The sequence below is a fragment of the Panthera leo genome, chromosome B1 (genome assembly GCF_018350215.1).
Source record: "Panthera leo isolate Ple1 chromosome B1, P.leo_Ple1_pat1.1, whole genome shotgun sequence".
NCBI classification, from domain to species: Eukaryota; Metazoa; Chordata; class Mammalia; order Carnivora; family Felidae; genus Panthera; species Panthera leo.
This window is the reverse complement of record NC_056682.1, coordinates 134347176-134364516: the sequence shown is the minus strand read 5'-3', so window position 1 is coordinate 134364516 and position 17341 is coordinate 134347176. Positions and strand designations below refer to the sequence as shown.

Below are 17341 nucleotides of genomic sequence, written 5' to 3'. Positions count from 1 at the left end.
TTCCTAGTTCTGGACTAAATTGGATGTCTTTTATTTTGATTGTGTATAAATGACTTAGCTCATTAATTCATAATATCAAAATTTTATGGAGCATGTACCAAGTGATTCTGGAGTTGAGTAGGCAGAGTTGTGTGTCCCCTCTAAATTCCTGTGTTGAAAACCAAATGGTATTAGGAAGTAATTTGGTTGTGAGAGTGGCACTCTTATGAATAGGATCAGTGCCTTGCTTGGTAAAAGGGCTCCAGAGAGCTCTTTTGCTCCTTCCTATGCTGTCACTTGAGAATGCAACCAGAAATGGATAGTTTGCAACCCAGAAGAGGGCTGTCCCCAGAACCCAACTGTACTGGTCTGATCTCAGACTTCCAGCCTCCAGAACTGTGAGAAATAAATTTCGGTTGTGTAAAAACTACTCAGACAGTGTATAAGCTACTGACTGTTCTGTAACAGCAGCCTGACTGCACTAAGACACACAGACAACTCTCTTGTTTATGTCCCTGGAACTTAATACCAAAGTGGGTAAGGATGGAGGGCTCCATAAATGTCTGTGAAATTAATGTGTGCATTAAAACAAAACACTTGCTCAGTGATGGAAATGAGTGAATAATTCCAATGTAAAATGACATTCATCAGTAATTCTCAGGCTGTGGCACTGATATCTATAAAATCCTGAAAACAAAACAAAACAAAAAAAGTTGTGGTGTGCTGATGAAAAGCCAGAAGTTAAACAACTTTTCAGTTATTACTCAAATTCCCTGCTGTCAGTGATTTTTTCCGATTTCCACCCTTTTCTTCCTAGAGATAATTAAGCCATATAGAGAATTTGCTTTTACTTATCCTGCTTACTGCAATCCTGCTGCAGAATAAGTCTTGGTATCAGCAGGTTTATAACAATTTTCATTTAAAAGTGAACATTCAACCATGATATATAGACAAATCAAAATAAAAGTCATTCAATTTAGTCCAGAACTGAGAAACAAAGACAGCCAAAGTTTACCTCAGTCTGTTGCCAATACCTTCTAAGTAATCAAAAAATCTTACATGGATAGAAAACTTGTAATCCAAGGAGGTCCAAATCTATAATAACCAGTGAATGTTTGGTAGAATATTGAGTCTTTTTGTACTCAGAGTGAAGAAGGAAGGGAAAAAAGAAAGGTTTACAGAATAAGTTTCCCTAGGCTGACTCATGATGGCAAAATCTACCTTCCGTAAGGATGCCTGAAGATATGATAAGTTATATTGCATTTAGGAAACAGCTAATAGTCCAGCATGTTGTTCGTGAGCAAGCAGTAGAAATTAAGGTGGATATGGCCAGTGTCTGTCACACAGTGGGTGCTACCTAAACATTTGTTGATTGAATGGTGGATAAAGAAGCAGAGTTCAGATTGTGGAGACTTGGTATTTCATGGAAAAGGGTTTGGTTGGCCAATGGGCACCAAGGGAAGACATAAAGCAAAGAAATGTCATGATCCAATTTAAATGTTATGAAGATCATCATGGCAGCACTTGCCTGAAATGAGTACACTGCTCTTCGAACTCAATTAAGAAATATTACTAGGAATTTACCCAAGGGATACAGGAGTACTGATGCATAGGGGCACTTGTACCCCAATGTTTATAGCAGCACTCTCAACAATAGCCAAATTATGGAAAGAGCCTAAATGTCCATCAACTGATGAATGGATAAAGAAATTGTGGTTTATATACACAATGGAGTACTACGTGGCAATGAGAAAGAACGAAATATGGCCCTTTGTAGCAACGTGGATGGAACTGGAGAGTGTGATGCTAAGTGAAATAAGCCATACAGAGAAAGACAGATACCATATGTTTTCACTCTTATGTGGATCCTGAGAAACTTAACAGAAACCCATGGGGGAGGGGAAGGAAAAAAAAAGAGGTTAGAGTGGGAGAGAGCCAAAGCATAAGAGACTGTTAAAAACTGAGAACAAACTGAGGGGTGATGGGGGGTGGGAGGGAGAGGAGGGTAGGTGATGGGTATTGAGGAGGGAACCTTTTGGGATGAGCACTGGGTGTTGTGTGGAAACCAATTTGACAATAAATTTAATATATTGAAAAAAAAAAGAAATATTAAAGATCTGGCCTAAAGTAGTGGCAGTGAGTTTGGAAGGGACCCATGTGGTGATTCAATTGGTATCAGGAAGGAAGGAGGAATCTAGGTTGACTCTCAGATGGAACTTCAAATGTTTGGGGGGATAACTGGAACTGATAACCAAAATCAGGATTATAGGAAATAGAGCAGGTTTTCAAGAAAAGGTGACTTTGTTTAAGAAATTCTGAGTTTGGGGATGTTTTGAGATACCCATGTTGAGGTATCTCATGGGCACTTAGAAATCCAATGCTAAGGGTCACAAGAGCAGCCCAAATTGAGATACAAATCTGGGAATAATTGGTAGACAGTGAGATTAAATGTCAAGCAAAGAAGTTGTGTCAAATAGAGAAAAATAGGGCTGAGGACAGAACCCAGAGGACAAATAGATTTATGATAAGTGTGTAGCAAGTAGCATAGTCAAGAAGGAGATTGATAAGAGTATTCTGGAAGGCAAGAGTTATGTAACACATGAGAAGAATAAGAGAAGAGTGGCATTGACCATTTTAAAGGAAGTGAGGCATAAAGTAATATAAAAAATAAATCTGGCTTTCAGTACTTTGGCAACTAGAAAGTTGTTGGTGACTATATAAAAAGCTCTTTTAGTAGAATGACAATGTCAGAGTCCAAATTGCAATAGGTTGGCAAAAAGATAGAAAGTGGCGAAATGGAGCCAGAGTTACAACTTAACTGGGAATCAAGGAGCAAAAATAATAAATTATTTCAAGGTACAGAAGGTCCAAGAAGGTTTGGCCTTGTGTTTGCTTATTCATTTTTAAGATGAGTGGAATTTGAATATATTTACCTTATCACACTCAGTAACTTCACAAGCTGCCTCTAGATAAAGAGTATATATATCACATAAAGGAGGAACCTCACACATCCTGAAGGAGATTTAGATATCTCTCTCCCTCTCTCTCTCTGTCTCTCTTTCTCTCCCTCTCCTCTCTCTCTTTCTCTCTCCAGTTGGAACAGCTTCTCACAGGTGTAATAAAATCACCTGTGTAATTTACTTTCTCAGTCCAGTGAAAAGTCACCTCCTTGGTGATCCTTCATGACACCATCAATGTATTTCCAAGAGAAGTACACATGATGTACCTTTATCACCCAGAAATTCCAGGGATGGTTTTGTCAGGGACTGTAAAACCTTCTTAGGAATTTAAATGAACATAGCTAGAACTGTTTGCATGACTCAAAAAACAAGGTATATTCCTGTTAATCATCTACTAGTCAATGTGTCCTTTTCCCTGTGCTGCTAGTTGGAGATAGTCTTGTGACATTTGTGCTGTCTTGTTAATCTTAAAATTTGAAGTTTCGCTGTTTCTTCACTAAAAGTCTTAAACAAAACAGCTTAAAAAATGTTCTCTAACTTTCCACACAAAACAACATGCTCATAGACAACATTGATTTACATCTACCATTGTAAGACAGATGTTTGGGACATTCTATTTTCAATGCCACAAAATGGGAAGCATATGTCTATTATAACCATTTCCTAATTCTTTGCAACACCAGATTTACAGCAGAAAACGATTGTTTTTCCACAGAAATCTCTGAGTATATGTATCTATCATTTATATGCTTTAACTCTTTTGCATATTATATTGCTAAATAGTCTTAGATCTCTACATAGAGGAAATAATTTCCTTGGACAGAACACACAAGATGTTCAGAGTTTTCCCCTCCATTTTTTTTTTCCTGACCTTCTTCAAAATTTGCATTTTTCTCAGCAGAAATCACTCCTCCTCGTGTGATGACAGAAATTTAGGTCAGAAAGCTGGTAAATAGCAAGATTTTTCCTCAATAACTCATTTTTCAGCTATTATACACACAGTGCAGTATTGTGTAATAGATACAGAATGGCTCTGAAATCCAACAGCCTTGAAGAAATCTTGGTTCCATAATTTTTTACTAGCTATGTAACATTCAGCAAATTACTTAACCTTTCTGTGCTTCAGTCCTTTCCTTGGTAAAATAGTGGTGCCCACCTCAGAGTGCTGTGAGCTTTTTAAATGAGAGAAATACTGGTAAACCACTTGTACCCATGCCTGGAATACATAAGTACATCTTAGCTGTTAGAACTCTCTATGGCACAGAAAAGGTACTCTATTTTATTCATTTTTAGAATTTACTAATATTTTAAATTACTAGAAAATGAAGACATATGATAATTGTGATTAAATAAAGAGGAAGAAGACTAGTATTTGGGAATGAGCGAAGGTTTAAAGCTGAATAAATCTGAATATGGACTTTCATTCTGACACTTGGTGTTGTGTAACTAACCTTGGGCTATTTGTTTAATCCCCAATTTCCTCATGTATAAAATAGTTACCTTACATATTTATTATTAAAATAAGAAAATATATGTCAAAGACTTAGTATGTAATAAGCACTAAATAAATGGAATTAGGGCTTTTGGCATTAAGTTTCTTGCTATACTTCTTAAGTATATGCTTACCACAAATGCAAGGCTGTATGTATAAAAAAAAAGAGAGAGAGAAAGAGAGAGGGAAAGGGAGGGAGAAAGAGAAAAAGAACAGAAGGAAAGGAAGGAAGGAAGGAAGGAAGGAAGGAAGGAAGGAAGGAAACGGAAAGGAGGAAGGAAGGAAGGAAAGAAGGAAGGAAACAAAGAAAGAGAGAGAGAAAGAAAGAAAGAAAGAAAGAAAGAAAGAAAGAAGGAAGAAAGAAAGAGAAAGAGAGAATAGCTATAAAGCAAAGCTTACTGCTTTATCTCGTTCCTAAGTTGTTAGGGGAAAAATAAATCCTGAAAATTTTAAGAAGAGAGTGTTGACTGTTTTTTATTACTGTATGAAACAAAATATTGGAAGTTTGGTTCTCATTTGTAGCACACATAGATGTTGAATTGTAACATCTTTAGTAGATTTTCTGCTGGATTTAGAGAGAAACTTTAGATAATATATTTATCAATTTAAACAATGAGTGAAAAACTACAGATGCATAAGATGTATTCCCAGATGTCAACATTGTTATTTTTAAAACTGAACTTTTAGTGCCTTTAAAAGGCTATTTTCTGAATTTTGGCAGAATAAAATCCAAACTTCCCAGCCAAATAAGCATCAAAGAACTCCACAGAAAAAGAGTCAGTATTCTCCGTTCATAACCAATCTCATAGCCAGTCTCCAAACTTTGTTATTAAAATGCTAAAATACCTTCAAAATCATTATTATCACTTCATGAGCTAGAATTCACAATGATGTAAGTAACAGAAAACTCAGCTAACAGTGATTAAACATGCATTTTTCTCACATTAAAAAAATCATAAAGAAGATGCTTCTGTTATTGGGTCAGTGGTTCAATGATTTCATCCCTCTTGTCTCTGAATCTTTCAACCTTTCCCTCATGAATGATTATCTAATGATCAAAAGATGACTCTTAGATTAGTAAAGAGCATGTCCAAGTTCATGATAGGAAAAAGGAGTGATTGGCAATTCCAGCTGTCTTCCTCTTTCATCAAACAACAGCAGCAACAACAACAAAAATAAAAACAACAAAGCCTTCCTAGAGACTCTAGAAGCCTTCTTAAAAAGTGGGAGAGGCATTTAATTTTCCATCCCCTAAAATGGAAATGACAAGAGAAAGTGGGGGTATGAATGTCTGTTGAGTTATCAAACAATGTTTGACACAGCATTGAGAAGCTGCTTGTTCGAAAGCCCGCGGTCGACTAGATAGAACCGTTACCTACATTAATTTTCCTGCCCTTAGAAGATGCCATTTTCTAATTTTGCTTTCAATGTATTTGAATTTTAATATTAGTTCAGTCAACCTTTTTTCCTAAAAGGAAATTAATTCCATTAATGCTAGATCTGATATCAGGTGTTGAATAGTTTGGTTTGTTGTTGTGTTATTGTTTCTAGCAGGGCTGAAAATATTCTCTTCGGTAGCAGTGTTTATTGCTTGGCATGTGATGGTTTTGCACTGCTGAATCCATACATAAATTATTTTACAGATAGGGAGGTAAAACATGTGTTCTATTGTCAAATTCTTAACCTAATGTTTTCAAAATAATTCCAAGTATTCTGGAGTCTCACATAATTTCAACATGCAACACTAATTTTTCTTTCCCTTTTATGAAATCATTAGACCATTAAAACTATTTAGTGATATTCATCCCATCTGGGAACATTGGAGTGACATTTGCTTTGGCTTTTCCTACATTTTTTTTTCATAGGTTGATCATTTTTGCCAAGCTACCACCTTATATTAATATATTTTACAGGCATTGTTTTTCTTTCTCTTTCTCTTTCTCTTTCTCTCTTTCTCTTTTTCTCTTTCTCTTTCTCTTTCTCTTTCTCTTTCTCTTTCCCTCCCTTTCTCTTTTGAGAAGAACCAATACAATGTCATTCTTTTTTGGAAAGAAGAAAAGTTTACAGCACATTTTGAGTAAATTAGTGTAAAGAAAGGCTCAGTGGGCTAACTGGTAGAACACCAGCTTATAATGGAGTCCACAGCTAGGGCATCACTGGGTCTCATCTTTGTGCAACTTGACCCAGATGATAGCACTGTTGTCCTCTTCGCACATACAGCCCACTATTTGCTTATTGGTGACAGAAGGAACAATATTAGGGTCTTCCTTGGTGCCCAACACGGTCTTTGGGGCTAGTATATTTTATGGGTCCAGTCCCCTCCATGCAACCATCATGGCCTCCCATTTCCAGCCCAGTCACCTGTTCGTCATCAGTAGGAACACCACTTCCAGATGCCTTGGAACACACAACAGTGACTCCATTGGGACTGTGGGCCCTGAGGGCCTGCACGAACAGCGCTCCAACTCCATGACTTAATCCTGAAGCGATCACACCAACTACAAATAGCTAGAGGAATTGTTTCTTAATCAGTGGGGTAGCAAGGGTAAATCATGGATGTTCAGCTCCAAATGCATGCAGCAAAGAATTCATCCCTTGTGGTTATTTTAAAATCAGTAATAAAATTGAGCAAAATTGGCCTGCTTTTTATTACCACCATGTGTTGGCAGTTCTAGACAATGTGTGATGAAATATTCCTTCCTATCTGTTAGGGTAAACCACCATGATCCCACCTCCTCACTTCTGGTATGCACTGCTTCATAGTTTAGATTTTTCCCTTTCAAATAAATTAACAGTTTAAGGTTTTAAAAGGCAAACAATGCCTGAAATATTTTATGTGGATGAAAATTCTGGGCATTTTTTCCTGGTTTTATCAACTTGATTATAATCGTGGCATCATCACTTGATTGAAAACAAAAGGTGAACAAAGAAATGAATAATATTTAAATTAAAGGAAAATTGGATGTAAAGTTACAACTGTAACAACAGTAGAATTTGACTATTCTCTGCAGAATATTTCTGCTTTTCAATACAATTCCTTTTCCAAAATAGAAGAAAAAGAAAAGAAAACCCAAAACTAAAGTTATATTTATTGCAGTGTTTCTTACATCCAAGGGGATATCTCCAACTTTATATTTCTATTTGGTTTGGGGATTAAATATGGAATATAGGGGGAAAGAACAGCATATGACAAATCCTTTCCATTTGGAGAATTGTATATAGTGGATTTGATTCTGTAAAAATGTGAAGTACCAATTGTTACATGCTTGCCAGCATTTCAATCTTTGTTTTTCCTTAACATTGAGGGTTTTTTGTTTTTTGGGTTTTTTTTTGTGTTTTGTGTTTTGTTTTTTTGTTTTCAGGTAACAAAATGAAATGATTCTTCACATTCACTGTAATCTTTATTCCTCCAGGCATTTTTGGACAGAAACTTGAAGACACTGTCCGTTATGAGAAGAGATATGGGAACCGTCTGGCTCCAATGTTGGTGGAGCAGTGTGTGGACTTTATCCGACAAAGGGGGCTGAAGGAAGAGGGTCTGTTCCGACTGCCAGGCCAGGCTAACCTCGTTAAGGAGCTCCAGGATGCCTTTGACTGTGGAGAGAAGCCATCATTTGACAGGTAGCTTTCAAGATTTTCCTAATCATCCTTCACTGAGAAATCCAAACCGAACAGAAGAGATGCAGTGAGCTGAGAGGATATAACCTTAATGGATGTTGTAATAGTTTAGAATATGGATTTTATAGCCACATGAGGGTCGATTGTTTTTATTAATTTACAGAGTCAAAAATTTGACACTTTAGATGTATTTCTCTTCCATACTTTTTGTCCCCCTTAAAACATTATTTATTCTTTTCCTTTGGAACTAAATTAACACTCTATTAAGCTTTTGCATCAGAAAAGTGAATTTTTAAAATAGGAGTCTTTCCTGTTCAGTGTCTTCCTAATTCTTTCAGCTAAGAGATATTAAAAGTATTAATAAGCAGAGATCGGGATATTGGCAATGTAGTTACAATAACTGTTTTTAATCATAATGAAAGCATCATATTTTTAAATATATAGCTCCACCTTAATCTAGAATAGATTTATAAGGAAACAAGAAACATATAGCATGATGAAATTCAGGAAATAATGGAAGTTCCAGAAAAGAAAATATAAAGCATCCATAACTCCACTAAGAATTAAACACTTATGGTAATATTTTATAAATTACCTCCTTCTCTTCACTTTTTTTAATTTAGTAGAAAATAATATTTTTTCTCCTAATATTATTAATGTAGTATAGTATAGCTGATATTTTTCATATTAATATTTGAAATATCCCCAACATTCTAGTATAGTTTAACTTAATGTTTGATGATTGGCAACCTCTATAAGCATAATTTTTCACATCTAATATTTCATTCTACATGTATATTATTCATAATTATTTCAACAATTTGGATATTTATACGATCACTTTTATCACTTATATCACTTATATTTATATTATAAATAGTATTGTAGGGGGTATACATTCACATTAGTATTTTCTATATTTTGATAATTTCCTCAGGGGAGGTTCTCAGTATTAGACTTTGTGGATAAGAACAGTCATATTATTTGAAAACTGACAATTGCATACTATTATTTCTTTGAAATCATAGAATTAGCACATGGATAGAGCCAGATCTACAGAACAGGTAGACAAGAAGACACTTGAATACATGATATGAGACAAAGGAAGCATTATTGGAAATATGGGCTTTTGCTAATAATCCAAGAAATGCACATTAAATCATTTAATGTCCTCCCACTAATCACATTAACAAAATCTTGAACAGTGATAATACTCAGTACTGGCAAGGTATGTTAAGGTAGGCACTCTGATGGCGAGAGAGCAAATTGTTGTAGTCTTTCTAAAGAAATTTGATGATATATTTCAAGACCGTTTTAGCAAGATATTCTAGTCTTAGAAAAAAATCAGATCTGTGGACAAAAACACGTATAAAGTTTCTTATTACAATTTTTATAATAGTAAAAAATGAACACCAATCTATTATCTCCAGAAGTAGAGTATGGTCAATTAAATAATACTGCATTAATATAACAAAATGTTATACAATTATGAAAGTTTTAGAAAAATGCTAATTATAAAATAATAAGTGGAAATGATAAATGGAAAAATAAGACAGGATCAATTAATTGATTAAAATCCTACCTGTTTACAGAAGTATTACAGTTTATAGACATTCATAAATTATCTCTGAGAGATAAAAATTAAATGTGGAGACAAATAAATGAATTCAAAACCAGAATCAGAGAACAAATTTCAAGAATACAGATATGCTTTTGGCAGGGGTGCCCAATGTCTTATTCTATACTTTGAAAAACAACACTAAATAATAGTTGCAAATTCAAGTCTATTCACAGGATATACACAATGGTTTATCTAGAAGAAATGTAATTTTTTAGCTTCAAAATTAAAAGAAATTTGTCAGTGGGATCCTCATAATAAAATATCATATAATGGGATAAATAAAACCTTTTACCATAAACTTCATGTGACATTGATAAATTTCAATGGCTTTTTCTTATATATGGCCAAAAAACACAGATGACATTATAGAAAAGTATATTTACTAAAAATTATTTTGCTATAGGCATTTATGCTTTTGGTTCTTATAACAAGATTCTCACTAATAAGAAAGAATGGAAGGGTATTTTATAAATTTTAGGATACCTGTAAGAAAAGGTATGCTCTGTGAGCAATTATCTCTAAATCAGGTTCTTAATAGCTGAGCTGACAGTGAAATATTGTGCAATCTTTATGTAAAATATTATCTCACTTATAAAAAGTATTTTTTGTATAAAATGCACTAATGCATAAACAGACTGATGAAAATGTGACAAAAGATGAACACTGATTTTGTGGGATAATGAATTTTTTTTTAATATTGTGATTCCAGTAAACACCGTTTTACAATCAGAAATTTAACCTGAACGATCTTTTAATTACCTGTTGATATTATACTGCATAAAAATGTCCTTAACTTTTAACTTCTAAAGAGTAATTATGGAAGCTACCTGTCAACTAGAAAAGCTATAGAAGAGAATTGCATAGAGTATTTCAATGTTAGCACAATACGGTAATGTTGCTAGCATCCTAGGAGGAAAAGGAGAGTGTCATTCATTTGCTCAGTGATTCAGTGTTTCCAGTTTCTACACTTGTATAACAGACTACCCCCAAACTTTGTGACATAAGTAATAACAACTGGTTATTGCTCATGGTTCTGTACTTTGGGCAGGAGTTGGCCAGGATGTGCTCATTTCTCCTGTACATGATGTTGATTCATGGAGATCAGTTAGGTCTGAAGGATACAAGATGGTTCTACTCAGATGTGCAGAGCTTTGTCTGGCATGGCTAACATGGCTGAAATCCACTTGGGCCTTTCTCTCTCCCTCTATCTCTCTCTGTAAATCTCACATCTATTATTAGAGCTGCTCCTTATATGTATGGCCTTTACCTCTGGCCGATTAGTCAGACCTATTGACATGATACCTCAGGGTTCCAAGAAAATAAAAATGGCAGTTTGTAAGTCTCACAAGGGCTGGGTCCATATGACACAGTGTGACTTCTGGTGTAGTCTCTTGGTCAAAGCAAGTCACAAAACAGGCCAGCCTACATTTGAGGAGAAGGAAAATAAACACCACTTGATGGAAAGAGGGGTAAGCACATACAGAGAAGGAAGGATTTGTAGGAGGCTATTTTAAGAGAAAATCACTATAGCTTTAAAGTCTTGAGGGATACCTGGGTGGCTCAGTCCATTAAGCGTCTGACTTTGGCTCAGGTCATGATCTCATGGTTCGTGAGTTTGAGCCCCTCATTGGGCTCTGTAATGACAGCTCGGAGCCTGAAGCCTGCTTGGGATTCTATGTCTCCCTCTTTCTCAGCCTCTCCCCTGCCAGTGCTCTCTCTCTCTCTCTCTCTCTCTCACTCTCTCTCAAGAATAAAGATTAAAAAATAACAAAATCTTGAAATCAAGTGAAGCAAATCCCCTAATTTTGTTCTTTTTCAAATTTGTTTTGCCTATTCTAGGTCATTTACATCTTCTTTTAAAAAAGATAAAGAAATTTAGCATATGCTTGTCAATGTCTACAAAAAAAAGTATGTTAGGATTTTGACTGAAATTTTATTGAATCCAGAAATCAACTGGGAGAAAATTGACATCTTAAAACAATGAAATCTTCTAATCCATAAAAGTGGCCCATCTCTCCATTTCATTAGGACTTTTTGTATATCAGCAACATTTTGTATTTTTTGATGTAAGATCTTGCTCCATTTTGTTAAATTTATCCTCAAGTATTTGCTATTTATAGATGCTCCTGTAAATAGTATTGTTTTTTAATATTTAATTTTATAATTGCTCACTGCTAGATTATCCAAATACAATTGATTTTTTTTATGTATAGATTTTTGTCCTACCAACTTGGCAAGTTCATTTTTTAGTGCTAGCAGGATTTTTGTAGATCGCTTAGGATTTTCTACATACATAATCTTATTAACTGTACATAATGAGAGTTTTATTTCTTCCTTTGCAATGTGTAGGCCTTGTATTTCTTTTTCTCACCTGCTTGTACTTGCTAAGAATTCATCTACCATAATAGTAGGTATACATACTCTTTTTGTATGTAGACGGAAGTTTTCAGTCTTTCACTACTATGTGTGATGGTAGCTATAGGTTTTTTCCTGATGACCTTTATGAAGTTAGAAAATGTCCTTTTATTTCTACTTTGCCTACAATTTTAATAACAAATGAGGATCATATTTTATAAGATCCATTTATTACAGAAATTATCTGATTCTTCCCTTTTGTTATGTTAACGTCCTGAATTACATTAATCTATTTTTGAATGTTAAACCAACTTTACATTGCTAGGATAAGCCACATTTGGTTATGATGCATTACCCTTTTTATATATTGCTGTATCTGACTTGCAAATAGTTTGTTAAGGATTGAGGACCTATATTCATCAAGGGTATTGACCTGTAGATTTCTTATAGTATCTTTGACTAGTTTTGTTATCAGAGAAATTCTGGTCCCCATATTAGTTGGAAAGTGTCCCCCCTACCTCTATTTTCTGAAAGAGTATGTGTATTTTGTATTATTCCCCCCATAAATATTTGCTAAAATTTACCAGTGATGTCATCTAGTCCTGACGTTGTCTTTGTGGGGAAGTTTTTAGAGATGGCTTTTCTTGGGGTGACTGGATGGCTCAGTGGATTAAGCGTCCAACTTTGGCTCAGGTCATGATGTCACAGTTTGTGAGTTCGAGGCCCCTGTCAGGCTTTGTGGTGACAGCTCAAAGCCTAGAGCCTGCTTCAGATTTCATCTCTCTCTCTCTGCCCCTCCCACCCCCCTCCCACCCCTCCCCACCCTCCCCCCGCCCCCCGCTCACACTCTGCCTCTCAAAAATAAATAAACATTAAAAAAAAATTTTAAAAAAAAGCATGGGGGCAGCTGGGTGGCTCAGTCAGTTGAGCCCCCGACTTCAGTTCAAGTAATGATCTCACAGCTTGTGGGTTCCAGCCCCACGTCGGACTCAGCTGACAGCTCAGAGCCTAGAGCCTGCTTTAGATTCTGTGTCTCTTTCTCTCTCTGCCCCTCCCCCCACTCGTGCACTGTCTCACTCTGTCTCTTAAAGATAAGTAAATGTAAAAAAGAAAAAAAAGAGAGAGAGAGAGAGAGAGAGAGATGGCTTTTCTTTTTTTTTTTTTAATTTTTTTTTTAACATTTATTTATTTTTGAGACAGAGAGACAGAGCATGAACGGGGGAGGGTCAGAGAGAGAGGGAGACACAGAATCTGAAACAGGCTCCAGGCTCTGAGCAGTCAGCACAGAGCCCGACGTGGGGCTTGAACCCACATACCGTGAGATCGTGACCTGAGCCCAAGTCGGACGCTTAACCGACTGAGCCACCCAGGCGCCCTGAGAGATGGCTTTTCTAATTCTTGTGCCAGTTTTGGTGATTTGTCTCTTTCATGACATTTTCCCATTCCATATAACTTTTCAAATTTATTGTCATGAAGCTCTTTATAATATTCCTCTTTTAATAATGTCTGTAGGCTTTTTTAGTAAAGTGTTCTCTTTTTCTTCTGATATTAGCAATTTGTTACATCTTTTTATCTTATTCAGTCTATCCAGATGTTATCAATTTCGTTAAACCTTAAAAAGAACCAGTTTTAGTGTCATTGATTTTCTCTTTTTAAAAATTTTTCTCTTACACTCTGTTATCCTTGATAGTTGTTCTTTCCCTGGTAGTTGTTCTGTGTTTAGCCCTATAGCGTGTTACTTTCTGCAGGCTCATGTTGGTATTCAGATGAAGACAGAAGACCTGTATGTAGATTTCAAGAAGTCATTTTGTGCAAAGCTCCCTCCTCTCTAGTAGTCTACATCACAAATGCCAGCTGCTTCAAGCCCTCCAAACTGTATTCTCTGTCTTCTTAGCTCAGTGAGACTGCTGTTTTCTATTTAGGGTTCCCATCCCTGTCCCAGGCTCTGGTAAATGACAATGTGCAAGGCTGGAGTAATTGTAACACTTACCTCATTTGATTCCATACTCTCAAGGGTCACATTTTTGTACGATTGTCCAGTATCTTAAAAAACAGTTGTTTCATATAATCTAGGTTTTTTTTCCATTTTTTAAATACTTTTAAAATGTTTATTTGTTTTTGAGAGACAGAAAGAGACAGAGCACAAGCAGGGTAGGGCCAGAGAGAGAGAGAGAGAGGGAAACACAGAATCCTAAGCAGGCTCAAGGCTCCGAGCCATCAGTACAGAGCCCAACGCAGGGCTCAAACTCACAAACCGCAAGATCATGACTTGAGCCAAAGTTGGACGCTCAACCGACTGAGCCACCGAGGCACCCCTAGTTTTCTCATTTTTAATAGCAGATATGGTATCTGTTTACTCTGTGAGGACTGTGAGCAGATTTTCATCCATAGCAGTTCTGAAATCCTGCTGGACACATGTTGTCAGGGCTCCTCCTCTGGGGGGTGGGAAATGGGCCTCGGTTAGGGTTTGGTTCTCTAACATTTGGCTCCTCTCTATTCTTTGGTCTGCCCTCTAGACCCCTGGTTCTGCTCTATGAGACTTCTTTTATTTTTTTTCTTCACCCCAACCCCAACAAGAAATGGCTCTTAATTTTCTAATTAAGTGGTTTCTTAGCCTGCTTCCTGCCCATAAAAAGTTGGGGTCTCAAAGCCTCTTTTCATTTTGAACTGATACTGTCCCTTTTATTCCAAGTTGCCATAGTTCCTTTAAAAACCTTGGAAGTGTCCAGTTATAATCTTCTCACTGAAACAAAGTCACACCCATAAGTGCATTTGTGTTAGGTCCTGCCATATTGGGTCTGTGAGTCAGAGTGCTATGGAACAATCTTAAGATTCTTTCTAAATCCTTTTGTATTGGTGAGAGAATCTGTAAGGTGCTACCCTAAGTCTTTCAGAGAAGTTCTAACCAGGAGTCTTACATTCACACCATCAGTGGGTCTTTACCTTCAGGTCATGTTATTATGGCAGCACTCTGGATTTTATCTTTGCTCTGTGGCTGTTTCTTACTTTAATACTATTTTACCAGCTGGAGACACTATCCCAGGGCCACTATAGTTTCTTCAAATCCTCCTTCAGAGTTCAACAGTTTCTAATTAGCTTCATCAGGAACATTTTCTATATTTTGAGTTTCTATATTCTATATTCCATGTCTTACAAATTTTTCCACCACTGCTTAATAAGGTTTTATTTTTCTTTAGCTTCTAAGAGCAATTTTCTCATTTCAAGTTCCAATCATCTAATAGTCCCCTTGCAACTGTCCAGACACTGCCTGGGCAAAGCCAACGCCATACAATTAGAGTTTTGTTGCAGCTGCACCCAATTTCTGGATCCAGTGACTGTTTCAGATATAGCAAACCAGTCCCAACTTTTTGGTTTAAAACAGTAGCAACCTTGCAGATTCTTCATGTGGGAAGTGTTGGCAGGGGCACGGTAACAGTTGCCATGACCTCCTGTAGGTGCAGTATCCAAGTGTGGTGTCTAGGTTGGGCTGGCTGAAATGGCTGATGGTGAGTTGAGCTTCTTTTTCTCTTTGCAGTCATGCATCCTACAGAACTTCTCTCTTTGACCAATTATTAGAACCTTTTACACAGTAGCCCAGGACTAAAAGACAGTAAGAGTGGAAGCTATCAGGGCCCTTGAAGGGTGAGGCCCAGAACTGGCACGATGTCACATCCACTGAATACTACTGGTCAAAAGTAAATCATAAGGCCAGTTCAGTTAAAAAAGATTGAAAATTGGTTCTACTTCTTGATTGAAGGAGTTACATGAATGTTATAGGGATGAGACAAATTATTGACAGTTACCTTTGTCAATCTGACAGTCCATCTCATTCATTCATTCAACAAATAATTTTGGAGAGTTTAGTATGTCTTAGACCCTGTTCTATGTAAAAAAGACAAAGTCAATTCTCTTCTGGGTGTGTATCACTAGTGGTGGGGAGATGAACAGTAAGTAGTCAATATGTAAATAATTTCAAAGAATGTTAAAGTTGAGCTGCTAGTATGTTGAGTGAAGTGGTGGAAACACACGTCTCCTTCCTGGGAATATAACTTTTAGGTTTAACTTGAATGACAGGAAGAAGTTTGCCATGTCTCACTGAGGAGGGCACCTGTTGGGATGAGCACTGGGTGTTGTATGGAAGCCAATTTGACAATAAATTTCATATTGAAAAAAAAGAAGTTTGCCATATCTAAGATATGGTAGAGGCACACTGTAGGTAGAATGTCAAGTACAAAGGCCTTGAGATGAGCATAGCTTAGCTTAGACCGTAAAGAAGGATATTGTGGCTAGAGTACAGTGAGTGACAAGTACAGTTTTTGGAGATGAGCTGGAAGAGATGGATATTTGTAGTCCAATAGATTATGAGAAGGAATTTAATTTGTTTTTCAAGTGAAATGGAAATCCATTGAAATATTTTTAACAAGTAAATGGAATAATTTTCTTTACATGTTAAAAAATGCCCACTCTATAAAGGAAAACAAGGGATTTTTTAAATTTTTATTTATTTATTTATTTTTACTCTACTTACAGAGCACTCTGACACCAAATGTATAGGCTTTCCACAGCAAGAAATTCTCTAATTCTTGGTGAACACCCACAGGGTGTCCTACAATTTAATTAAGTTCTGATATTAACTGTCCAGTTATTGCAGACTCCACAGGTTAAGGGCTCAGTTTCACAAGGCTGCCCTCTCCCCACTCCCATTTCAAATGCCAATCACAAGTGCCAGGTTGGCACCTGTACTTCTAATCAACCAGCTCTAAACTGGAGATTCCTTGGACTTCATAATTTGCTAGAAGAGCTCGCACAACTCAGGGTAACAGTTTATTTACTGGATTACCAGTTTATTTTAAAAGGATACAATTTAGGAACAGCCAGATGGAATAGATCTGTTTAGAAACAGATGCATAGGGCAGTATGGTAAAGGGTGCAGAGTTTCCATGGCTTTGTCAGGCATGCTACCTCCCTCCCAGCACAAGGATGTGTTCACTTAGCCCACAAGCTTTCCGAACCTCTTAGTTAGGAAATTTTTAGGGAGGTTTCATTGCATAGTCATGACTGATTAAATCTTTGGCCATTGGGGATTGAACTGAATGTCTAGTTCCCTCTTCCTCCCCAGAGATTGAGGAGTGAAAGTTCCAACACCTTAATTACAAGGTTGCTTCCTCTGGCAACCAGCCCTACCTGTCTTAGGGGCTTCCCAAAAGTGACCTCATTAACATAAACTCCAGTGTGGTTGAAAGGACCTTGTTATTTTATTTTTTTAATATTTATTTTTGAGAGAGAGCATACATGGAGGAGGAGCAGAAAAAGAGA

At 36.5% G+C, this 17341-nt stretch overlaps 1 protein-coding gene across 5 annotated transcripts in view; it reads left to right on the top strand.

Moving 5' to 3' along the window:
• Positions 1-17341, top strand: part of ARHGAP24 (Rho GTPase activating protein 24) — a 512696-nt gene that overhangs the window by 453951 nt on the left and 41404 nt on the right. For all 5 annotated transcript variants that reach the window (XM_042935991.1, XM_042935993.1, XM_042935992.1 and 2 more), the window contains one exon: positions 7845-8052. In XM_042935991.1, the coding sequence (XP_042791925.1) occupies positions 7845-8052 (208 nt within the window). The remainder of the gene's footprint in view (positions 1-7844; positions 8053-17341) is intronic.